This window comes from Dreissena polymorpha, chromosome 3 (genome assembly GCF_020536995.1).
Source record: "Dreissena polymorpha isolate Duluth1 chromosome 3, UMN_Dpol_1.0, whole genome shotgun sequence".
In the NCBI taxonomy this organism is placed as follows: Eukaryota; Metazoa; Mollusca; class Bivalvia; order Myida; family Dreissenidae; genus Dreissena; species Dreissena polymorpha.
In genome coordinates this window covers 133,637,521-133,665,410 of record NC_068357.1, presented here as the reverse complement: position 1 = coordinate 133,665,410, position 27,890 = coordinate 133,637,521, and the positions used below count along the sequence as shown (strand labels likewise).

Here is a 27,890-nt window from a genome sequence, read left to right as displayed (position 1 = left end):
AATCCACACAATTTCCTTGAATGATAAAATACAAAAATGTGTATTTATTGTGACGGAAAAGAACAAATCATGGAAAACATTAAATAATAACTAATACTCTTTTATTAAGTGCTTGCATGGATTTTAAATAACAATTTTCTGAACATTCAATAATAACAAATCTGCTTAATATTATTGGAAAGTATTTGTTTAAATATAAAACAATTACATGTTCAAAACATGCATAAACATTCACAACCATTGAATCAATGTACATGTATTTATAATACTGAAGTATACCTAACAAAAGTAGAAGGTATTAAATTATCATGTTCGTCAATGTCATAACAATTCTTTTTTCCATACATGACATGATAAGTAAAGAACATGTTTTCAAAGCAAGCAATCTTTTACAGTGAGCAAACATTTAAACATATTACATTACTTCTACAATCCCTGAATACATTTCTCACTGAAGGCAAAATTGATATGAAAACTATAACACAAATAAAATATGATTATCTTAAGGTGTTCATACAAATATATAACTGAAAATCAACCACCTAAAAAAACATTATAAAATTCAAAATACATGTGTATAAATATCAATTAGTATACAACAACATCTATTATTTAAACCAGAGCCAAATTATACCATATGGTGTTGCCCAGTTTTAGAAAATCCCAACATTTGTTAGCACCACAATTGAAATGTAAATGAGTAATTTGTCCATCATCTAACAATCTTATTTAGTGAACAGTCACAACAAATACAAAATGCAATTCTAAATATGAAATGGAGGAATGTAGACAATTACCAGATTTTATAAATGCTCACACTATGAATTCCCAACACTATGAATTCTCAACACTGTGAATTATAAATGCTATGAATTCTCAAAACTATGAATTCTCAACACTATGAATTATAAATGCTATGAATTCTCAACACTAGGATTTCTCAACACTATGAATTTTAAATGCTATGAATTCTCAAAACTATTAATTCTCAACATTATAAATTCTCAATGCTATGAATTCTCAACACTAAGAATTATCAATACTATGAATTGTTAACACTAGGATTTTTCAACACTATGAATTCTTAACACTATGAATTTTAAATGCTATGAATTCTCAACACTATTAATTCTCAACACTATGAATTATCAATGCTATGAATTTTCAACACTAAGCACAATGTGTATTCCTGAGAATATTCTTTAACATCATAAAAACACTTAACGGCGGCCTTTTGCAATTACTTCTTTGATTAAAATCTATATGCAGTAAATGGTTAAAAATGTTTGCATACATTTAAAATTGTGTCAAGACATGTGTCCATACGACATGGATGCCAAATACATTCATCTCTTGTCTCACGACTCCAATAATGTCAAATACAAGGTGTTTGATGACCATATTTGACTTGTGACATCTAAGTGTGATCTTCATCTTTGATGTAAAAAGAAAGGTGATACACCTGACAAGTAGCCTCCACATGCTGCTAATTTATTATAAAATTGCAAGATAAATCACAAAGTTACAGTTTTGACTAGCTGTTTAATGACTTATCTTAATGGTTTTACATTTGCGCCAATAAACTTTAACTATAAGGACTAGATCAATATATTAATGTGCATTATGGGTGACGTATTTGATAAGTTTTTTTTTCTATTCTCAATTAAGAATATGACAAAAAATATGTTCAGAAATTGAAAATATAATTTAAAAAATTATTTGCACATGCAAAATATTTTTTAACAACATACATTCCTTAAATTTATTTCACAATTGTTATTGTTTTAAATCTGTAATCAATTTAAATTTCAAATAAAATGATTGTTGTACACCCAAACATAATGTCTGATTGTACCCTAAATATACATGAATATATTTCACAATCTTGACTTTGTCAAGAACTGCTGGATATTGTCCATTGTGAGAGGCGAATAAGTCCCCGCTGGTTCATTATAGTAAAACAGAGGATCTGGAATATTTTGAGGATGGAATCCATCTTTTCTGAACTCTGTCTTCTGCTGCTTCATGGTCACAGTAATGGCCGCCTCTTTTGGGAATCGCAGGAACAGTGGTCTGGCATAGCTGGGAAGACTTTCCTTGCAGTGTTGGAATATATCCTTCAATATGGCGGCCGTTGGTTCTTTGTCATCCTCAAGATGGATGGCAGCCATACCAGCGCGGCCTTCTGAGCCTAGTAAACATATACATAGGACATGATGAGAAGGAAATACATAGGACGCGATGAGAAGGAAATAAATAGGGCATGATGACAAGGATATAAATAGGGCATGATGACAAGGATATAAATAGGGCATGATGACAAGGATATAAATAGGGCATGATGAAAAGGATATAAATAGGGCATGATGACACAGATATACATAGGACATGATGACGGGGATACACATAGGACATGCTGACAAGGAAAGAGTTTCCTATATTAGAAGTTGAATACAGTTGCAACAATAAGAATATTTATAAATATATATTATAAATAAATATTTATATCTTGGATTCAAACTGTACCTGGTATTTCCACCCCATACACGTTTGCATCATGGATTATAGGAAGCTTGGAGAGCACATTTGAAACTTCAAATGTTGCAACATTCTCCCCTTTCCATCTGAAAATGGTACAACACATAAAATATCTGCTTAATAAGAAATTCAATTTGATGTGATGCCATAAGTGTACATGTACTTTAAATACCTTTTAAACTGACAGTTTAATGTTTTGAACATACCAAACATTGTTTAGAATATTTAAATATATCTAAGTACTAATAATTACACATCCAAATTTCGAGCTGCATATCAGAGTTCTGATTGCAAAAGCATTTTGTTTTCACAAATCAATAGTATGCTTACTCATATGAAGCCTAGCACTTAAGTAAAAACTTAGATTTCATAATGCTACCATTCATATGGCTGAAAAACTGTAGAAAGAAAAATGTGCAATTATGCTCAAAATAATAAATCATTTAATTTTACTGATGAGAAGTATTCAAATCAAGAAATTCAATGTGATTCCTGCTTAATTGAAATATCTTCTCTTAGAAAACAATACCCTAAGTACCTTCGTGGAAGTTTTTCCATATTTGAAAATAATGTACTATATCACAGCAAAATGGACTTTTCACTCATGAAACTACATGCAGTACAGCAACATAATGTACCAACCAACCATAAGACTCAAAAGATGATTTTTCATTAAAAACCTCTCCTGAGACACCAGACACAAAAGCATAAAACTGGACATATAGCCCGCCATACTTACCTAGCACATACCTTTATGTATGAATCTATTTGTATTAAATTGTATAAAACTAATAATTCCCTTGAAACTCATGCACTTGCAACAGCAAAACAGAATGAAAATATAGAGAGAATCCATGTAAAAAATGTATTCTAATTGATACAACTGCCTAGTCACATTTGTCCAGCTATCATACCATTTACAAAACACCATACCTGAATGTATCCCCAACTCAGTCCTTTTACAAGCTCCATACCTGAATGTATCCCCAAAACGGTCCCTGAACAAGCCCCATAGCTGTATATATCCCCAACTCAGTCACTGAACAAGCCCCATAGCTGAATATATCCCCAACTCAGTCACTCAACATGCCCCATAGCTGAATATATCCCCAACTCAGTCACTGAACAAGCCCCATAGCTGAATATATCCCCAACACAGTCCCTCAACAAGCCCCATACCTGAATGTATCCAAAACTCGGTCCCTGAACAAGCCCAATACCTGAATGTATCCCCAACTCAGTCGCTGAATAAGCCCCATACCTGAATGTATCCAAAACTCAGTCCCTTAACAAGCCCCATTCCTAAATGTATACCCAACTTGGTCCCTTCACAGGCAACATTCCTGAATGTCTCCCCAACTTGGTCCCTTAACAAACCTCATACCTGAATGTATCCAAAACTCGGTCCCTTAACAAACCCCATACCTGAATGTATCCCCAACTCGGTCCCTGAAGTACACAAAGTAGTCTTTATCAAGACTGAGAAGGTCTCCGAAGTTGAAGAACATGTCGCCCTCACGGAGAACATTCCGCAGAATTTTTTTCTCGTTTACCTCCTTGTTTCCTTTGTAGAACTTTAAGTCTGCATAAATTGGTGGTATGGAACCAAGAAGCAGACCTGGTTCCCCTGAAATTAAGCAGTTGTTTTACGTTACAGATTTGTCTGACTCTGATACCTTACTCCTATCGCCCCAGTGTAAAAAGAATGCAACATATCGACACGAGCACCAATAGTTGAGTTTAGATTGATGTGTTGTTTTCATTATGGATCAATGTGTTTTTGGACTGCTTTTAAGTCACAAGCATTTACCTCAATTGCCATTTTTATATATTTAACATGAATTATTTTATACAATCTAAAATTTTGCCACTACTTACCAATGGCAACAGGAATACAGAAGCCCTGTTTGTTCCTGATTACCTCCCCTGTATCCACATCTACTTTCACAAGCACCTTTGGGGTAGGATCCAACTTGTTCTACAGAAATCAAGTCAACATTCCATTGGTTAAAAAAAGTATGAGTAAACATGGGGAAATCCAATTTTCAGATAAAGGAATGTTTACTATTGGAGAAGAAAAATGTTTTCTGTCTACTTGTCCAAGAAAAATGTCATGAAAATGGTAGTTGGAACTTAATTATCAAAAGATGCTTTATTCATATTTAGAAGATTATAAATGTGCTTTTGAATATAAACAGAAATGCAGTAAACATGTCCACTGTCAAGTATACACTTGTGTTATAAAAACACCTTATTAGTTTTAAATATGATTGCAAACATCTTATCTGAATAATGATTATACTGAATAAAACTCTGAATTCAAATTGATCGTTTTGTCTCATATTTACATATTAATTATTGCCAAGAAAACTAAATTTTGAATTATTATTTTATAAGTATGTCAAAATGATATGACCTTCATAAGAATGAATGAATACATTTAAAGGGGCATATCAAGAGCATATATGGTATGTTTCTTAACATAATGGTAAGGTTTTTATAAACGCTAAGTAAAATATCAATTTCTTAACTTTTAAAGAAATTGTTCTGAGGACATACTCCTCTACTGTTAAAGTAACCAAAGAACTGCAAAAAATGGACACTATTCATAAAGGTACTCGAGGGTTATGAAATTCATGAAATGTGCACTTTTGCAAGAGTGAGTTCAAATCAAATAAAATTTAAGGTGAAACTGATTTATGTTGCTATACATTTCTATGCATGATACACTTGTTTCACATTAAATCTTGGAATTTTGACTTAATTTTATTGGGTAAGGAAAAGGACAATTCCGGCTATATACACACAACACGTACAATAAGCGGTGAGAAGCGTCCACATGCTCCAGTGCGATTACTCAGGTTCATAACTGCCACTGTTCCTTCTGTAGCTCCAAAAAATTCACAGATATTGGGTATATTAAAGCGAGTTTTGAAATTGTCCCAAATGTCAGCTCTAAGGCCATTCCCCACAGCCACCCGAACACAATGTTTGCTGTCCAGTGGGGTCTGAAAGGACAACAGAAACATTGGCAATTAGTCCCCATAAGTGTTCAGGTAACTAATGTGACACATTTCAAAGGGTGAGTATGAACGTGACATGGATGGTAACCCTTTGCATGCTGGAAAATTTGTCGTCTGCTAAAATGTCGTCTGCAGAATTTCTATAATTAGCATTTTCTTCGATTTTTTTTTCAAAGAATACTATCAGAATAGCAAACAGTTTGGATCCAGATGAGTTGCCACATTCTGTGGCGTCTCATCTGGATCCAAACTGTTTGCAAAGGCCTTTAAAATTCGGTTCCCGCACTGAAAGGGTTAAGTAGATACAATAGTTTCATACTCAATTGCCCTCAATGTGTACTGTTATACTCACACGACACAGCTGCTATCAATGTCTCCACAACAGAACCTAACGGAACTGATTATGTTTCTGTAAAGCAATTGGTACCCTTTAACTATAGCTGCTAGTTAGAAAAAAGAAAAAGACTGAAGGAAACTCAAACTTTTGACCTCCAAGCCTGTAGGAAAATACCATAACCAGTTTGTTAAAAAGTCACTACCACCAAGTCCCGAACATAATTATTTCCAACATTGATAGCATTAATGAGCCGCATTTGCGAAAAAGGGCATTCGGACATGTCCTAACAGTGTAGCTCCAGCTATGCCACAGCAACTATTTACTCTAATGAGGAGTCATAATGTCGACTAATGAGACTGAGAAACATTGTGTGACTTTATAGCGGACAAGGTAGCTCCTAACCAGTCTATCAGCTTCCATATGGCATAATGCCCATTTTTGCATGAGGCTAAATGTGTCATGCAGTTGAAAGCGCATCCTGCAAGGACATGGTTTCACACAGATCGTTACACTACACAACAGCAACTAGCTGGATTATGGGAATTTCTCATTTGGCTGCCATTCTTTAGCTTTTAGGTTTCAATATTGCAAGAAACAACAGAGACTTAAACAGGATTTAAATATATTGTACTGGTATATAGTTAAATATTTTCTCTCTCTTATAAGAATAATGTTTTGCTGTCAATGATAGCATCTGAAGCAAAATGCACACTATATCAGGGTTCTCAATAACTTTTAAGCCAACAGGCCCAAAGGTGAAACCAACAGGCCTTCTAGGGGGGTCCCGGGGCAAGCTCCCCCTAAAAATTTGAAAATTGAGCACTTGATTTCCTGCATTTTGGGCCATTTTATGGCTATTTTAGTGGTCAACCAGGCACTTAAATTTTAGCATTTTTGTGTGCATTTTATGAATTTTAGCTTTTTTAACTAACAAAAGATAAATGGAAAAAGTTCTTTATTACATTTGTAAAATTTTAACTACACATGTGATGAACAGAACGTCAAAATATTTTACTGCTTTTTGACCGATTCCAATATGCGCCTTTTCATTGTTGTTGTTGTAATGCATTAAGGGAGATAATGAAGCGACGTCTTTGCTTACTAGCAAATAGGAGCAAAATTACCAAAAAGATACGCACATTTCGAAAAGTCAATTGCCAAATATCCAAATCTGAGCAATTTTCAACCGGCCAAAATCTGATTTCAAACAGCAATTGGCCGGCTCTTATTGAGAACCCTGTTATAGCTGGATCCATGCATATAAAGTCTCTGTTGCCAGCGTCAACACTAGCAGCTATCCTCTTAACTGCCTTGTCCCCTCAACCTGCCTTATCCCACGGGAACAAAGCTCAATGCGGTGCATAACATAGGGAGGGCTGTGGAATATATTGCTGTCACAATCTAGGCATGAACTCACCAACACATTTATAGACTACCAGAAGAGAGGTAAATTAAATTATGACTCAACCAAAAGTGAATCTTTGCATATATTTGATATTTAGGCTACTCATGGTGTTCTATGCAATTTACACACCTTTCTGGATGAAGAATGATATAATAACAAGCAAATTCGTTGAATTGATATTCCCCGCTAATATGCTTCTGGACACAAAAGTGGTATATTTGACACTAAAAAAGCATTTTTTCAAAATACAAAGGGCCATAACTCTGTTATTATCAGATGGTGTACAATGCCATTTGGCGTGCATCATCCTATTATCCATATAATTATATACTCAAACCATGTTTCAATGAAATCCGCCACAGCACTTCCAAGATATGGCTTCGGATGGACGGACGGATGGAAAGACGGACCAACCGAAGGTCAATGCAAAAACAATATCCCTTTGCCTATGGCGGGGGATAAAAAGCTGGTAGATACTGACACAGCCTTATCACACAATTTGAACAACACTATTATAACTCAAGCTTAAGAAATTATTACTTTTTGAGAAATCAATGAAAATTACATTTTTATCTGCTAGAAACAAGTATCACTATATTAATGAATACAACCACCTGACATAGTATATTGCAATATATAGCAAGTTGTAATAAGCATGCATTTAAAATTGCCATAGGTTGTTAACCTGAGAACTAAAATAACTGAGCTGTTTTAATCCATAACCATTTTAGAACTATGCCTAGATATTAATGATAGTATTAATGTAACAAATGTTGTCATCAAATGTCACGATGGTCCAACAAAAGTGTTCACATGATTCCACTTAAGTCATATAAGGAAAACTGGTCAGCCCCTTGGTGGATCTGTTTTTCAACATTTTTTTTTTACTATTAGACCAGAAATGTTCAGAGCCAGTTTAATGATCATTGGTCAAAAAGATGTAAATAACATAATTGACAACCCACAATTTACAAACAAACAAGTACATATAGGAAAATTCAAATAATATATTTGGCAATCTCGTATCTAGAAATAGCAAAAGGGAAAACAAATGTATATGATTTTGACAGCAAAATATTGATGCTTCATCATACAAAAAAGGCCTTTGCCATATGCTGCAAGTGCAACTCAAGCTTAGCCAGTGGTTGAGTCTAAGAATGGGTTGGTGAAAACAGGCCCAGATCTCTACACAGTCTAAGAATGGGTTGGTGAAAACAGGCCCAGATCTCTACACATTACAAGGAATGGTGACATCCTTCCACATGCTCCGAACTTATTTTCAAGATTCATGAGCGCTGCAGTCCCCTCTGTCATGCCAAAATACTCGATAATCCACGGGATCCCGAAACGTTCTTCAAACTGTTTCCAAATATCAGTGCGCAATCCAGCGCCAATTGCAAGGCGCACTTTATGTACCTTATCTAAAGGACTCTGTAAACAATTTTCTCTGGTGTAAAATGTCACTTATTAAAAGCAAGTAACAATTGTTTGAATCAAGATGAAATAAAGGAACATTATACTACCTTATTGCACATGGTATTAAGATTTTGTATCTTACTTCTAATAAAAAAGGTCACTATTAATCACTTGTAACTTTAACAAAAGTACAATCATTATTTTTATTTTTGTTGCAAATTAAATTTTTTTCACTATTTTTTTCAGAGAGCAAATTGTTTAGCTCAATGTACTTGCAAAACAAACCATTTTAAATTAAACAAGACTATTGCCAAGCAATAAAAGTCCCCTACCGGCTCCACCATTGTCAGAAATTTCACCATTGTCAGATTTTTTTATTTATTTGTTGCCATAGCAACTACAATTTTTGATGTAGGAACAAAATGAAATGACGTGCATAATGTCCATATTGCCATCTATCCATGTTCTGAGTTTCATGAAAAAATATTAAGAACTTTTAAAGTTATCGCAGGATCCAGAAAAACACTATTTTCAGCAGTATTCCTAGTCTATTTGTTGCCATAGCAACCATAATTTTAGACGTAGGAACAAAATGATATGACGTGCATAATGTCCATATTGCCATCTATCCATGTTCCGAGTTTCATGAAAAAATATTAAGAACTTTTAAAGTTATCGCAGGATCCAGAAAACCACCATTTTCAGCATTATTTGTAGTCTATTTGTTGCCATAGCAACCAGAATTCTTGACGTAGGAACACAATTAAATGACGTGCATAATATCCATATTGCCATCTATCCATGTTTCAAGTTTCATGAAAAAATATTAAGAACTTTTAAAGTTATCGCAGAATCCAGAAAAAAACACCATTTTCAGCAGTATTTCTAGTCTATTTGTTGCCATAGCAACCAGAAATTTTGATGTAGGAACAAAATGAAATGACGTGCATAATGTCCATTTTGCCATCTATCCATGTTTCAAGTTTCATAAAAAAATATTAAGAACTTTTAAAGTTATCACAGGATCCAGAAAAAACACCATTTTCAGCAGTATTTCTAGTCTGTTTGTTGCCATAGCAACCACAATTTTTGACGTAAGCACAAAATGAAATGACGTGCATGATGTTCATATTGCCATCTATCCATATTCCAAGTTTCATGAAAAAATATTAAGAACTCTTAGAGTTATCGCAGGATCCAGGAAAAAACACCATTTTCAGCAGTATTTCTAGTCTATTTGTTGCCATAGCAACCACAATTCTGACGTAGGAACAAAATGAAATGACGTGCATAATTTTTCATATTGATATATATCCATATTCCAAGTTTCATGAAAAAATATTAAGAACTTTAAGAGTTATCTCAGGATCCAGAAAAAAACATCATTTTCAGCAGTATTTCTAGTCTTTTTGTTGCCATAGCAACCACAATTTTTGACGTAGGAACAAAATGAAATGACTTGCATAATGTCCATATTGCCATCTATCCATATTCCAAGTTTCATGAAAAAATATTAAGAACTTTTAAAGTTATCGCAGGATCCAGAAAAGTGTGACGGACGGACTGACAGACTGACGGATACAAAACTGGTAGGGGACAGAAAAAAAATACATTACAATATAGTTGTTACAACATATCCTTAAACCACAAAAATGTCAGTTCACAAAACAGAAGGCAGCTATAAAAACGAAACATTCTCATTATCTACACATTGAATATCTTTTTTGCTTATTTGACTTAAATTATTTGACTATAAAGGTCTTGAAATATAATATTTATATCATATCATACGATAATCCATTATATTTCTTTCTATATTGTTGTTGACGCCTTATCAACCATAAAGATCTCTTGATTTTGTCAAGCTTTCATACTATGGCTATGACCGCTGTTGCTAATTGCTAAAATGACATGTATTTTCATCATTATGTGGATTCTGGGAAAGAAGTCAACTGAGTTTGTGCTTCATGGCGAAATTTTTCTGACAGCCCAAGTATTATTGGTTGAGATAATAACCATGTGCAAAGAAGTGTATTTGTGAAGTTATACAGAAAAAAGGTGTCTTTATCATTCAAAGATATTTTCTTTCAATTAAGCCCTGTTTTAATAAATAGTGTGTAAATGTTGCATTCGATCTGAGTTTACTTCATTTGTCAATTTGTCATTACATATGCGCAAACATTTAGTTATGTGTTGATATTAAACATGAAAACACACATCCTGTTAAGACCTCCATTGCATCAAATCTTAAAACAGAAAGTAGTAAGATATCCCACAAATAACTTTAATATTTACATAAAGTATACATAATTGTTCATTTTTAAGTGTCTTGCAACCTACTTAAAATTAATGTCCTAACATAAAAAAACTCTCCATTTTGACCAGCAATTGTTATGACAGGTATGAATTAATAATATTATAATTATTGTGTTTAATTGTCAAATACACATACAAATCATGCTTGACATTAAAAGGATGGGGCTGGTATTGTCTTTTTATGCCATAGTTTTTCATAAATAAAAAGTTCAAGAAATTTGTTAGAAATCAAGCCTTTGGAAATCTTGTTAAAAGATCCCAATATGTTTATCATATGCTTTTAAACAAAACTAGAGCTTTGTTATCCTGTATTGAAACGTCAGGTAAGTTCAAGGGCAAATAACTCTAAAATGTGAGGAGCACTGGAGATAAATGTGTTCTTCATATTAAAGAATTTTTGTGACGACATATCAGCAGTTTTGATTTAGTTTCATGAGACAAGTATAATATCAATGTACAGCATGTCTGTTTGTTGTAAATAAACATCATAGTCGTGTTTCAGAATGTAGAAAAATATTGGCCCTTCTCAGGGTAACGTCAACCGATGCTCAGTGCTCACTCTGGCCTTCAGAAAATAATAGCCATATTTTTTTTCCTTAAAAAAAAAATAGCCAAAACATATGCGGACTTTTCCGCAAAACGGTACTGAAGGCAAAAAGAAAGAAAAAACCATGAATCTCATTTTATCTATGTTTTATTAAATGTATATCTATTGGATTCAAGTTATAATATATATATATATATATATATATATATATATATATACTTAAAAACAAGCATAATATCAGTCTGAGTGTGTCATTTTCTTATAAAATATTATCATGGCTTTACAATGTTGTGGGTGTGACTTAACAAACCAGATCTCAGCTACAGTTACATACACATAAGAATTAAGGGCAGAGGCCCCAACCCACACAGAGCACTAATTATACTATTTTTTTTATAGTTTTTCCAATTGCAATTTTTGGTGAACACTCGAAATATTATAAACCACACCTTCCGTATCACCGCATGTGTATTCGTCATTCTATTTTTGCTGTTATGAACTTCGAAAATAAATCATAATGGACGAAAAAAATACAGTATCTGAAAACGGTAATCCGAAAATTCGTACGCGTTTTTCACATGAAATATGCATAATATAAAATATTAATATGCATAATCTAAAATGTGCATATCGTTCGACTACTTTATCTCTTAATACGGCGTTTGCCATCGGCCGCAATATTGTAGGCAGAGGCCAATATCAATTGTAAATGATTTATTCCAAAAATAACACTTTCGCAATGCCGATCATGTTTACATCAATTAACGTCACAGCGCGTGAGTTAAAATACACCACCTTAGTGTAATTCCAAACACGTGTTTCGTTAAAATTAGCTGACCATGGCATATGCCGGGTCCCTTTGAATTGGGAAAACCAGGTTACCTGGTAAAAAATTGGAATCATATGTTAAAGCAGACGACAAACAGCGGTAATTACGGGGATAATTAGTTGATGGCGATTAAATAATTATTTCATCAAGCAATGTTCAATGTAATCTAACTGCAGAAAAAACGGCGTGCAAAACAAAACCAGCCAACAATATTAGCGGCGATTTTCAATAATGACAATTAAATAATAATTGGCGAAAAATTAACAAAGATCTAACAGTTACCGATAATTGGTAAAGCACAGGGAGATTAAAGACGTTTTTTCCGAAATATATCACTGCTGTCGGACACTGATTGAGAAAAATGCTCTAGGCCACAATGTCGCAGAAGTTATTGACGCGTGTATGACAATACACAGGGTCGAGTGTGTACACAGGTAATCTCGTTATCGATTTTTCCTGCTTGATGGCCCGATTTGCAGGCGTTTCGCATTCGCCGGACAACATTTAGAGGCAATTTGTTTTTTTATGTAGGCGGATAAAATAATCGCCATTTTTTCTAGACAATTTTAAGAAATAATAGCCAGTTGGATAAAATAATCGCCATTGGCGATAATGTCTGGCAGCAGCGTGAGCACTGCGATGCTGGTTGATGTCACTATCCTCTTGGTTGAACATTTTCTTTACCCTCAGCTATATTTGAACTGTGCTCTGTGAAATTTAAGATTTCCGTGGCGTAGTGGATATGGTGTCCGCCTAGAGATCGGGAGGTCATGAGTTCGATCCCCACTGAGAGCGTTCCTTTGATCTCCCCCAAAGACACCAAGTACTGGTTCTAGTCCCAGGAAACAGACTCGAGAGCGTTTATATAAGCCTCCGGCTTTCGATGCAGTCGAGCTTAAATAAATAGGTTTAAACTAAATGAAAGAGATTTATGCATGTGCGTCATATGTCTTCCCAGATTAGTCTGCCCAGTCTGAAAAGCCTTATCTTGAACAACAACAACTGCTTTTAAGCAGAAAGTGTCATCTCAAATCAGCCTGAAAAGCCTTATCTTGGACAACAACAACTGCTTTTATGCAGAAAGTGTCATCCCAGATCAGCCTGAAAAGCCTTATCTTGGACAACAACAACTGCTTTTAAGCAGAAAGCATCATCCCAGATCAGCCTAAGCACTCTGCATGAAGCCTTATTTTCACAAAACGCTGCCCATTTTAATAGTGTTCAATTGTAAATTATTGGTAAGATCTTGTTAACAAAGACTATTCCTACCTTTGGCACAGCCAGAACATATCTACACAGCTCCCCAATGTACTGTACCACCGTCACATTGTGTTTGCGAATGTCTTCAAAGAAGTGACTGGCAGAAAACTTTCTACTCAGCACCATTGTGGCACCTGAAAGGAAAGTAGGTCAAGTAGAGGCAGTTTATCTATGTACTTTCAAATGAATAAAAGAAACAGTAACATATGATGTATTAACTATAACCCATTATATTCATGCCTTCTCTAATTGGCTTTGATTGTTATTGATAAAACTAATAGGAAATTGGCTTCAAACACTTGCTAATTGTCATTCCATACAACCAAACTTTGACTGGTCAAATTTTGTCAGACATTTGGTAAGTCTGTCAGATCCAAGAAAATTCTTTAAATTAAAAAATCCTTATACAAAATTGTAAACATTTGAAATAAATAAATATTTTTTAATTCCAGACAGATCTTGCATGTCATTATACCAGTTTTTGGAGCAAATATATCATGGTCTGCCTGTGTTCCATGACTCAACATATTAAAGAGCAAGACCCGTACCCTCCTTTTACTAAAAATTGCTAACTGGCGTTTGCAAAATCGTAGTCTGCATGTCGTTTTAGAGCTTTTCAGGCTTTAAGATAGTCAAATATTTTCACATTATGGATACAATTTCTAAAAATAGGAAATCAACAACGAAATCAACCAGTTATAAAAACTTAACACTCTGTGCTTGTTTGTTGATATCTAACTCCCAGCTGTTGTTTAGTTTTCTGTAAAAAGTTGAGAATTTAACATTTTTGAATGTCATGTTTATTGAGTCCGTTTTGACACATACACCTATCAACTTGTCGCAAGATGCTGAGAACCTACAATATTTGATGACTTCCGTGAGAAAATTATCCATTAAACACAGGCGGATAATCCCAATTTATGCCGAAATGATTTTGGATCTATCAAAAGCCGCTGATGAAAAACAACAGATTAATAAACAAGGGCTGTTCGTAAAACATGCATGCCCCCCATATGGGCTGTCAGTTGTAGTGGCAGCCATTGTGTGAATACGTTTTTTTTTTCACTGTGACCTTGACCTTTGACCTAGTGACCTGAAAATCAATAGGGGTCGTCTGCCAGTGATGATCAATGTACCTATGAAGTTTCATGATCCTAGGCCTAATTATTCTTGAGTTATCATCAGGAAACCATTTAACTGTTTTGAGTCACTGTGACCTTGACATTTGACCTAGTGACCTGAAAATTATTAGGGGTCATCTGCCAGTCATGATCAATGTACCTATAAAGTTTCATGATCCTAGGTGCAAGCATTCTTGAGTTATCATCCGGAAACCATTTTACTATTTCGAGTCACTGTGACCTTGACCTTTGACCTAGTGACCTGAAAATAAATAGGGGTCATCTGTCAGTCATTATCAATGTACCTATGAAGTTTCATGATCTTAGGCGTAAGCATTCTTGAGTTATCATCCGGAAACCATTTTACTGTTTCAAGTCACTGTGACCTTGACCTTTGACCTAGTGACCTGAAAATCAATAGAAGTCATCTGCCAGTCATGATCAATGTTCCTATGAAGTTTCATGATCCTAGGTGTAAGCATTCTTGAGTTATCATCCGCAAACCATTTTACTGTTTCGAGTCACTGTGACCTTTGACCTAGTGACCTGAAAATCAATAGGGGTCATCTGCCAGTCATGATCAATGTACCTATGAAGTTTCATGATTCTAGACCTAAGCATTCTTGAGTTATTGTCCGGAAATCATTTTACTATTTTGAGTCACTGTGACCTTGACCTTTGACCTAGTGACCTGAAAATCAATAGGGGTCATCTGCCAGTCATGATCATCTACCTATGAAGTTTCATGATCCTAGGCCTAAGCGTTCTTGAGTTATCATCCGGAAACCATTTTAATATTTTGAGTCACTGTGATTTTGACCTTTGACCTAGTGACCTAAAAAAAATTAATAGGGGTCATCTGTCAGTCATTATCAATGTACCTATGAAGTTTCATTCTAGGCATAAGCATTCTTGAGTTATCATCCGGAAACCATTTTACTGTTTCAAGTCACTGTGACCTTGACCTTTGACCTAGTGATCTGAAAATCAATAGGGGTCATCTGCCATTTATGATCAATGTTCCTATGAAGTTTCATGATCCTAGGCCTAAGCATTCTTGAGTTATCATCCGGAAATCATTTTACTATTTTGAGTCACTGTGACCTTGACCTTTGACATAGTGACCTGAAAATCAATAGGGGTCATCTGCCAGTCATGATCAATCTACCTATGAAGTTTCATGATCCTAGGCCAAAGCGTTCTTGAGTTATCATCCGGAAACCATTTTACTATTTCGAGTCACTGTGACCTTGACCTTTGACCTAGTGACATGAAAATCAATAGGGGTCATCTGCCAGTCATGATCAATGTACCTATGAAGTTTCATGATCCTAGGCCTAAGCGTTCTTGAGTTATGATCCGGAAACCATTTTAATATTTCGAGTCACTGTGATTTTGACCTTTGACCTAGTGACCTGAAAATCAATAGGGGTCATCTGCCAGTCATGATCAATGTACCTATGAAGATTCATGATCCTAGGCCTAAGCGTTCTTGAGTTTTCATCCAGAAACCATTTGGTTGACGGACGGACCGACCGACCAACATGAGCAAAACAATATGGAATGCTGTAGGTTATTCTCAATTGGGGAAAGTACTTTTTGCGATACTTTAGTAAGAAGGAAAATATCGTTGATCATGCACATGAACTAACCCCAGTTTTCCTAGAATTAAGCTTATATCCTTACCCTGATCTATAGTGTTCATCAGTCCCAGACCTCCTGCTGCACTGTGGTAGAGAGGTGTACACGTGTACACAATGTCAGTGGGCAAGTAGTCAAAGAGCTGGAAGAACTTGCTGATTGATATTGCCTTCACCTGCGTGATGATTACTGGCTTGGGAAGACCTGATAACAAAACATTTCAGACAATTTGTTGCAATTAGAATTGTAATAATAATTATTATGATAATAATTTGCCTAAATTTTGCATATAAGTTACACCTGATTCCGCAAAACAACTGCTAGTGATATATCAGGATGTGTTTGGAGTATGCACCATGGCCAGCCCGCCAACCCCCCATAACATTTCCACTTGAAATGTCGTAAATTATGGAGGCTATTAACAACTATATCTATCTTAAATTATAGTTGAAAATGTAAGACAATACAGATGAACCATACTGTTTTAATTTCTAGTAATTCCGTCACAACAGATTATGTTGTGTTTAATTATGAGGAAGTCTTTTATTGCTATTTTAGTGTTTTAAATTATTCAACTTCATACATCAACTTTACGCAAGTTTATAAAATTTTAATGCTTCAGCCCAGACGCTCCTCGGACTGCCTATAATCATCATCAATAGTCACCAACAGTCTTATATATATCAATGTATGATATTTAATTTAGATAGAAGATGGGAGCATATGGCTTCTCCAGTGACCTAGACACACACCTGTCGTTCCCGAGGTGAAGATGTAGCAGCAAGGCGTGGTGGGTGTCATTCCTGCCCGCACGCTCCTGCACATGGGAACCGGTAACGTGGTCCTCATCAGCTCATCCCAGGCCACATAGCCGGCTCCCGGCAGCAGGTTTTGGCCCTGCACATAGAGTGGCAGGTCACCGAGCTGACCTCTGACCTCCTCAACCTTGGGAAGGATGTAATCACCTAGGGGAAAGAGGCGTGGAGTTAGAAAACCAAGAATAAGATGGCCATATCTTGACATTGTACAGGATCAAAATGACATCCACATTTGTAATGAATTGGCATGTAAACCTAGTCCATATAAACGCACTCCCAGAGCCTTTGATAATTTTTGCTATGGCAGCTCTCAGCAACGCTTTTGGTTATAAAGCTGAGAGTTGTATTATTGCAACTACAAGTAAACCTTGATTAAATTTTGTCTGTCCACCCAGCTGTCAGTTCAAAGACTTGTATGCTTATTGTCATTTTGCCAGAGTCTACGTGCCTCAAAGGTTTTTTGAACTTCAGCATTTTCAAATGCATAGGTCATCCTAGTATCAATAGTGGTGGTGCGGTAGTCGAGTGGTAACACACTGGTCTACCATTAAAGAGGTCCCCGGTTCAATTCCTGGCCGGGGCACTGGAAATTTCAGAAATGCTTCAAGTGTTTCCCACCCAACTAGAGATGTACTGGTATGAAACCCACGTAATTCTCGCATGTATCGGTGCTATACACTAAGCACGTAAAAGAACAAAGGGATCTATTTGCAAAGAGCTAGGGTATCGCACCCGGATTCCTTGTATCTCAATACTGCCTCTTCTGCTTGCTGTCTCTCCAGCAAAAAACAAAGGAACCCATTGGAAATAAGTGCTTGCACTTTCATGGGTTATCCTTGACTGCAAGGTCAAAAGAAATACATTACATCTTAAAGTGACAGCATCTTACTTTACTTTTGACATGCTACTGAATTACTAGAAGAAAAAACCCCGCTATTTAATCCTCACACATTTTGCAAAATGTTCAATTACAGCAGTGCTATCAATAACTAAACCAAATCTTGAACTTAAAAATAAAAGAAACTATGCATCACAGAAAATAACAGAACTTTTTAATCAATCAGAGTTAAATCTTGTTAAGAGTGTGTGCAGAATTATGACAATTCTGATGACGCCATACATTCTTTAAAGTCATTAGAAATTAAAATATGTGTACCATAGAAGTCATTATTGTAATTTTGTTTCATATTTATTTAAGTAAATGTTTATTGGTGCTATAACTTAAGGAATATTAAGCTTGTCAATAGTTTTAAAAATCTGTCTTGTGACTTGCACTTATTGCTTGCACTATTTGGTTTAAATTCTTCATGCTTGATTTCTAGTGTGATATGGCGTAGCATACTTGACTCAAAAATAATCTATGAACAATGGACTGGCGCATAACTTGTTTATAACACAATAATTTGACAGTTTAAAAACAATATAATAACGCCTTTACACTTGAGGTTTAAAACAAATGAAGGAATTAAAATGAATTCAAAAGGATTTAAAACAAGCAAATTTGTTGAATTGATATCCCCCGCCAATATGCTTTTGAACACTCATACCAAGTTTCAATGAAATCCGCCAAAGCACCAAAGTATGGCTTCGGACACACAAAACAGATATTTTTTAAGATACAAAGGGCCATAACTCTTTTATTAACAGATGGTGTACAATGCAATTAGGCGTGCATCATCCTATTATCCATATATATACTCATACCAAGTCTCAATAAAATCCGCAAAAGCACTTCCAAGATATGGTTCAGACGGACTGACGGACTGATGGACGGACAACACCAAAACAATATCCCTCCGCCTATGGCAGGGGATAACAAGAGAGGCTCATTAGGAATAATACTTTAGCAAATATCTGAGTATTCAAACCTTGTCCAATGATGAGCACCTTTGCCTCGCATGCCCTCAGTGTGTGAACTAGAGGATCTCCCCGTATGTGGAAGTTAATGAACGCCACAGCGATACCAAGCTTCTGTAGACCTGGAAAAGAAACAGTTAATTAAATTATTTTCTTAATACATCAACCACTGCTACAGTGCTTACATACTTTGTTATGCCAATGGTTTTAAGTTTTTCACTGTTATACCTTACTATTACATCGTGTTGGATAATAAACGATTGACAATAAACAATGAAGGGGGCATACTCCTTCTAAATAAAATGCTGGTGACAATTAAAGGTCTAAGTTAGTAACTGATTATGACAGATCTCATCAGTAAAGCTTTATTTCAATATTTGTAGAAGATACAATGATATGGGGTAGTTGCAAGCAAACAATGACCTAAAATACCAAAGGAGCATTATTCTGCTTAACAACAGAACAGAGCGATAGAAAAACTCAAGTAGAAACAGTGACATGGAGATTTGAAAATTTACCTTAAACCCCTAACACAGACTATATATGTGTCATTAGTAAAGCAACTATGCTTAAACTGTTTGGTGAAAAGTTGAGCCAAAAAGAACAAAAAACAAACATTTAAGGGCGAGGGTCTGTTACCCCCATAACAAAGGGAGGGACCAACCGTATCATGAAAATATAGTTGGTATGTTAATAAATGTTCAACTTTCTTATCCTTTAGATGTAAAAAACAAATTCAAACCATACTGGTGAATCTTTTATCAACTACATGCTACATAAGACACAATAATTAAAATATGTTTACTGCAGGCCTTATTTAGGTCAAAAATGAGTATGCAAGATACGGGGATTTTACAATCTAGAATCTGAACTTACTGTGGGAGAAGTAACCTGTAAAGATCTAGGTTACCCTACCCGTAAATGTCGCTAAATGTTAGATAGCTTACAAATTAGGGTAGATAGCATAAGCGATGTGGCAAAATATGCACAAATTCCTATTCAACAGCAGGACTTGTCACTATAATAGCATGACTTGTCACTATCTTTTTTTCCTTTTTAACATAACATCATTATATCAAAGTTGTAATAAACTTGCTAAACCAATTTATGATAAACTGTGCTTTTCTTTACAAAAGAGCATTGAAGTGGTTTTAAAGCTCAGTTTGAATCAGAAAAACAAATCAATCAAATCTGCTTGGAACAATTGTTTTTTAAATACAACCAAATAAACTTCTTTTTTTTTAAACATAGCAATTTATGTATTTATGTCTTGTCTGCATAAATTACTTTATTAACAGGAGCCATTGATAAACCTCATTTAATCATTACAGGTTAAAGCACTCACCACATTGAATAACAGACCTAATGTCACCATTACAGCATGCAAAGTCAATTAACATATCATGTATATTCTGGTTCTGCATAATTTCCATATGAGCCATGCTTTGTGAAAAGGGGTTTAATGGATGTGCATACAGTGTCATACCAGATTAGCCAGTGCAGTCGGCACAGGCTTATCAGGGACGACTCTTTCCACTTACATGATATTTTTCGTTTGAAAAGTATCTTCTTATCAAAAATCTGCACCCGCTTAACTCAGGGACGATACTTTTTGCACATGCATGAAACCCAAACTGATGCTTTAACAATCGTTCATCTAATTATGTAATGCAAAAAATACTCCTGCAATGATACAATAGTAACAAAACCACATTTTTTTTACAAAGTTAGAAAAAATTACCTAAAAATGTCCAGATAAACGCTGGTTCATTCTCTATCATGAGTGCGACACATTCTCCGATCTTGAAACCCCACTGGGCAGCAATGTTGGCCACCCTGTTAGTCTGCTCATTCACAAATTCATAAGTGTACACTCTGTCCTCAAAAATTATGAACGGCTTTTTGGGATACTTCTCTACAGCTTCTTCGAACATGTTGATCAGGTAACGTTGATTTTGGATATCTTTCATAATTCTTCCGCCCGCTCTTTTGCCATGCTTTATCATCTTCAGATCATATCCTATCCATGGGAAAAACGCTCGCCATGACATAATTCCTGCTCCCACTGCCCCTGCCGCCCCGAGGATAATCTTGTCTTTCTTGGAAGGCATAGTTAACTGTGATCACTGCACAGTCCTCAAAGTGAATACCTCTTGATTGGTCTGAAAAAAGGGAAGGAAATCTCAAAACCTCATTGAGATAGTCACAATTGAGTTGCATGAAGTACTGGAAAACTTGATAAATTTTGGACACAATAATGAATATTAGCAAACAAAAACAAACAAACAAAACAATACTATTGCCAAGCAATAAAAGTCCCCTACCGGTTATTGCAGGATCAACCATTTTCAGCAATGTTTCTAGTCTATTTGTTGCCATAGCAACCAGAATTCTTGACGTAGGAACAAAATGAAATGGCGTTCATAATCTCTTTAGTGCCATCTATGCATGATTCAAGTTTCATGAAAAAAATATGAAGAACTTTTAAAGTTATTGCAGGATCCACCATTTTCAGCAATATTTCTAGTTTATTTGTTGCCATAGCAACCAGAATTCTTGACGTAGGAACAAAATGAAATGACGTGCATAATCTACATATTGCCATCCGTCCATATTTAAAGTTTCATGAAAAAATATTAAGAACTTTTAAAGTCATCGCAGGATCCAGAAAAGTGTGACAGACTGATGGGCTGACAGACAGACTGACAGACACACAGAGTGCAAACCATAAGTCCCTTCAGTGAAACTGGTATGGGACTAATAAAGTTAACCCATAAAAAAATCAGTTTTTTTTTATAGCAATAGCCCAAACTTCAATTCTAGATGTGGTGTGATAACATAGACTTAAAGAGATACAAATGCTGTTTTTATTTTTTTGTGGCACAATATATTCCATTTTAATTTCCTGCAATAATATCTATTCATACAACACACTGACACTAACTTGGTTCATGAACATGTGTTGAATATATTATCCCACAAAAAAAGCATTTTGTATCTTGTTGAATCTTAGTTACCAGACCACATCTAGCATTGAAATTTTTGCTTTGGCTATAAGGCTCATTGACTTTGTATGTGTTAACTTTATTTTTCCAAATAGTTTTTGAGTATTTATGTTACTTCAATATTTTTTATAATTTAATTTGACAATACAATGACATCATAAGGATACCATAAGTCGAATGTACTGCCATTTGAAGCCCCATGGCAGCTATTTTAGAAAACAATTGTTAAGTCCAAGACCAGAAACTTCGCCAAAAATCAATGGACTTGAAGAAAACTTGAACTTGATACACAAGTCATTTAGGTAGACTCACACACCAAAAATGAGGTCAGTATCTGAAAGTATTTTGGAAAAGAAACCAAGAAAATTGTTATTTTAAAGAAAATTCGAATTTGAAGCAGCACAGAAACTATAAAAAAAAAGATATGTGTTTGTCAGAAACACCATGTCTCCTACTGCGCCGCTTTGAAGCTATATATTTGACCTTTGACCTTGAATAGTGTTTTATCCAGGCCTAATCAGCGTGGCTCCCGCCATGCTCCTATTTTCGGAGCGCCACACTGCCCATTTCATAGCCAACTAGCGCCATGTTCCCTTTTATCTAGATCCATATGTATTAAGTCTTATCTGCTTTTGAAATCGCGTGTTATCTCAGTGTCCCCAAGACGCACAAGTCGCGCATATTAATGCATGACTGCTTATGACGCAATAAAAGAGGGCTTATTACCCCAAAAGTGCTGTAAAAATCAATAATCATCCTGTAGCAGTTAATTGCGCGAGTTGGACTATGCTCCAAATACGGCATTTTAACTCCGCCAGGCATTCTGATTAGCTAAGAGGCATTTTCAATGGAAGCCAATCAGAAAAAGGAGCTTGTTCTTAAGAAAACAGTGTGGGTTTTGTGTTGACGAATTAATGATAGTCTGGTTTCTAAATGACAAACAACGATGACCCAAACTTCTGGCGCAGACTATTTATCTGAAATAAACCAGCAATAGTTGTTATTCAGTCCTTGCATATGCATTATTTTTCGCTCACTTACATGAGGTACAAATAAAATTTACCTAAATCAATGACGTTACGTATTGTTATTCAAACTAAAATGTACCGAAATCTTTTGTTAATATCAGAATATTCGCAAGACACAGGGGCCGTAACGGTAAAGATTGCTATACTTAAAGATTAGCCAAGTTTTGAATACTGTGACAGTGTCTATTACAAGTCAAATCCTCGCCAATTTTAAAGAACTTTTATTTACATGTATAGCATTTTTTTTGGTATTTAATGACAACCTGGTCCATGAGTGGAAAACCTGCATATACATGTACCGCCGTTCGTTTGACTCTCATTGTCCCGAGGAACATGCGGATATTTCAGGCTATTTGAAGCTTTCTTTGTTCAATGTATCATTAATTAATGAATACAGACAAGATTAAGAGTTGAAAAGTGGCATTTATTAAAGGCATCACGAAACACATATTATTTAGTTCATTCAAGGACGTATATGTTTGTATACGCTCCTGGTTCATTTAACCTTTTCATTCAAAAAAGATGAGAGCATTCAATATGAATGTGACGCCATTGTGCAAATCTGATGCGCGCTAGTCCTAAACATCTGGAAAGTTTAATGTCAGTTTAGAGCTGCCATGATCAGTTACATTTTCAGTAACAGAAATGAGTTAAGTATCTAAAAGAGTGCAAAACGTCCAGAAAACTGTCATTTTTTACAGAAAATTGTTCTAACATTTGTCAATCATTCAAAACGTTTTCACTAGATCTGCAATTCATGTAGGTGACATACTTAAAATCAGGTCAAGTGTTAAGGAAAAAAGTCCAGAAAAACTGTTATTTTAGAGAAAATTTCTAAGTTGAAGGGCAGAAACCAAGTCAATGTGATCCAACTAGATTTTGCCAAGGCGTTCGATAAAGTCCCCCACCAACGCCTCATGCATAAACTAAACTACAATGGAATCAGATATAATACAGCCAGATGGCTCCAGTCGTTCCTCAGCAACCGGAAATTGTAGGTCCTGCTAGGTGGAGAATTGTTGCCAGTGAAAGAAGTTCTATCAGGCGTCCCCCAGGGCCTGGACCATTACTCTTCCTGACATACATAAACGACCTCCCTGACTGTATCACCTCATCCGATACCAAGCTATTTACTGATGACAGCCTACTTCTCCGAGAAATCAAGAACCAACAAGACGCTGACTGTCTCCAGAAGGACCTTACTCCACCAAAAGCTCGATTCCATTTGGATTTCAGACAGTCCGATACTGATTGTTTCGATTCGATTCATCTTTCAACCTAGTTTAATCATATATTCACTCCTCTGCCTCAAAATAAACATTTCTGTTCAAATATGTTGCAAACCTAGATATCTTGGGCATGTGTGTGTTTGTTAGATATAGTTTGGTTGGTTCAACAGTGTTTTAAAAACTGTTGAAAGTGTGTAAAATTAACATTTGTAAGAAATATTTAGCAAGAAACTAATTGAAATATTGACATAGTTTGTCAGAAAGCAATTGTTTCAATTAAACACATAAAAATACCAAATTATGAACTCAATATTAATATCAATAAACTTCTGACTAGAAGATTGTGTTGACTACACAATAATATAATAAATAAATAAATACTAATAAGGCTGGCGACTTGAGTAGTTGCACTGGTGCTACCTCCTGCTAAATCAATGTTATGTTTGCGTTTGACATGTTGCATTAGATTAGTGGTTGAGCCGGACTTAGGGATTGCCACGTCCGTGAATCACAGTTTACATGTAGCTTTATCTGGAGGACTACCATCCCGAAACACAACATACTGCCACACTTTTGATTTTAGCTTCTTAGGTGCATCTGATAATTTCACTTTGTCGGCCACAACTTGTTCAGCCATTTAGACGCTTTTTCCGAAAGTAGACCTTAACACGCTTATTGATCGGATGACTAAAGTAATAAGTAACCAATCGCAAGCGTCGTAAATACAGGTATTAGATAAAACCTATACCTTTCCGTATCATATCGTCAGAGTACAGCGCGCTTTACGTATCTATGTCTATATGTTAAAGAATCAAATTGAATTTGGTAGGGTTGGTATCGTAATCAAATCGATGCATTTAAAACCAATTTTCGATGCATTGGATCGAATCGTTGCAGCTCTAGACCTTACAGCGCTGAAGAGTGGGAGATGTCATTTCATCCGGAAAAGTATACTGTCATCAGAGTATCCACCAACAGAAGAAGAGTGATTAACAACATATACATTCTCCATGACCAAGTCTTACAGACCACAGACAGCAGTTAGTATCTAGATGTCACTTTAAGTGAAGATCTGAGCTGGCAGAAACATGTGGACATCACAACTCCCAAAGCTAACAGAACCCTGGGATTTATTTGACGTAACCTTGGCAACTGCAGCAAAGAAGTCAAGAGCACTGCCTACACAGCTATGGTCAGACCAACACTTGAGTATTCATCCACAGTATGGGATCCCAAACTCAAGCAAAGACCCAGATACACAAACTCTAACTGGTCCAACGCAAAGCTGCGAGACTTGTGAATTCTGCCTACACTGACTATACGCCAGGATGCGTCACGAAGATGGAGCAAGACTTGGGATGGCAGTTACTCCAACATCGACGCTACCCGCAAGACTGTCAAGGCTCTTCAGAATCCATCATCACCTGGAAAAGTCTCGGGGGATGCAGAAGCACTCCATCTTTCAGACAGAAGAATCAGGGGCTCACACCACTAATCAGGGCTTTTTTTCCTTCTTTGGGACCTGCCGAAAAACGGCCCTTTCCCCTCGAATTTTTTTCCCTCAGCAGGTAAATTTTCCCCCAGATTTTATTTTTTTCCCCTAAAATTTTTTTTTTCTTTTTTTTTAAATTTAAATACATAAGTTAACCTGATCCAGTGTAGAAAATATAACATATTGCATAATTAAAATATCTGTTGCCTTGAATTTGTTTTAAAAACAGCAAAATATGTTAAATTGATTATTTAAGACTTTCCTTATTTTCCCCAAAATCCGGCGTTTCGTGTGATTTTTTCCCCAAAATTCATCATTTCGCGTGATTATTTTTCCCCTCAAAAAAGGCCAGGCCCTCTCCCTAAAATAAGATGAAAAACCTTGCACTTCAGTCAGAGCTTGGATGCATCAACCACCTACAGGGCCTCCTTCTTCCCATGCACCATTAGCGATGAGAACAGTCTCCCAACTAGGACCACCGACTGCACAACGATAGAGGCGTTCCAAGCCAGCCTGGGAGCCCTCTTATCCAGCCACTAAACCATTGACACCTTGTAAATAGTTTTAACCAGCACCACACTTTTTTTGATCGGGCAAGCACAGAGTTTTACACAGGGTTTCTGACATTCCAATATGGATTTCAACCCTCACACCGGATGTATCAATATCAATGCAGTGGTATGATAAACAATCCTACCCAGGCATCAAAAAGGAATGTGGCTCATGCATAATAACTTAAGTAAGCAAATAATTGTCCAAACAGTAGGAATACCTCTCCAGTTAAAAGATGAATATGATTGAACCAAATGTTATTACATACCACAAAAATCGTTTAGATTGGTCTATCAATTTGTGCACATTCTTTACCTTAAATATAATGCCCATAGATGACTAGGCAATATGATTTAACATTACACAGTATACATACATGATAAGATATTAATATTAGAAAACGAGACAAACAAAAATACTCACAAAACTCGGTTTGCAACGTTTCAAATTACGAGTTCAAATTTTGGGACGTCGTGAATGATCAAAGGTTGATGCTTATTAATATGCTGAAAACACACCAACATTGAGAAAATCGTGAGTCAGACAAATAAAAAAGATCGTATCAACATATAACAGAATTGAATTTAGATGACATTTCTTTTTTAACATGCACAAGTAAGAAATAATACTCACTGATGGCAATTTTCAATTTAAGACAGGATGTAAACATTAAATTGGAAGGTTTTCGATTTCTGTTTGAAATGAGAACCAGCCAGTCATAGGTTGCACTCCACTAATATTTGGAATATCGATCCTATCTCCACGCAGAGTGGTCGTTTCTTGCTCTCACATACGATCTCTGCCATCACAAGAAAATACTACCAGAAGTGGTAGGATTTTATTTTTTTGGTTTAGGTATTATATTATGAAAAGTAGTCTAATTTTGTTTCATATTTTGAAAATAGTGTATACGTTTAATTTCGTGACAAAAAATTAATTACCTAAATAAAAAAAGAGTAATAAACAACAGTCAAATTATTGTAACGCGTGGCTAGGCTTTCATCACGTGGTTGGTTATGAAGGCAGGAATTAGATCCAGCAATGCTGTTTCCAGTCAAATCTCTGCGCGGAGGTTTATTACGATCATACGTATCTCAGCTAGACACCAAAACATCACCATCATTCAGATCTACGGACAATCATTAGACTACGAAGACGCAGAGATCATACATAATCATAGTCCCGAAGAAAGACACCCATCTAAGGCAACCGGGACGCCAAGATCGTACCAGACACTCAACAAAACTGGTCAGGGACCGTAGGTAGCTTTGGCATAGGAGAGTCCAACGACAGAGGTTGAGACATCTGGAGTTCGCTAGATGCCACCCTGGCCAACACGTTAAACATATTAATCCAACAATGCCCCAAATGTGCGTTTAGTGTGCGTTATGTTACAACATCCAAGACAATGACACCTGCAGTATCACAAACAGAATAAAAGAGGCCATGCTGTCAAGAAGAAGAAGTGTTTAATAG

The 27,890-nt window shown here is 35.7% G+C and overlaps 1 protein-coding gene across 3 annotated transcripts; it reads right to left on the bottom strand.

Moving 5' to 3' along the window:
• Nucleotides 1-84: 84 nt before the first annotated feature.
• On the bottom strand, nt 85-27,141 carry LOC127871528 (long-chain fatty acid transport protein 2-like). Of its 3 annotated transcripts, none has more exons than XM_052414553.1 (12): nt 27,048-27,103; nt 26,838-26,920; nt 20,850-21,270; nt 19,120-19,230; nt 17,186-17,398; nt 16,479-16,637; nt 13,681-13,805; nt 8,543-8,734; nt 4,417-4,516; nt 3,964-4,165; nt 2,527-2,624; nt 85-2,191 (listed from the first exon to the last, which is right to left on the bottom strand). In XM_052414553.1, exons 3-12 carry the CDS (start codon nt 21,217-21,219, stop codon nt 1,878-1,880), a joined length of 1,884 nt encoding a protein of 627 aa, XP_052270513.1. In that variant the 5' UTR covers nt 21,220-21,270; nt 26,838-26,920; nt 27,048-27,103; the 3' UTR covers nt 85-1,877. The 3 variants fall into 3 exon arrangements, with proteins under 3 accessions (XP_052270513.1, XP_052270512.1, XP_052270514.1); XM_052414552.1 differs by lacking the exon at nt 8,543-8,734 and adding an exon at nt 5,355-5,546; XM_052414554.1 differs by lacking the exon at nt 26,838-26,920 and having other exon boundaries at nt 27,048-27,141.
• Nucleotides 27,142-27,890: the final 749 nt, after the last annotated feature.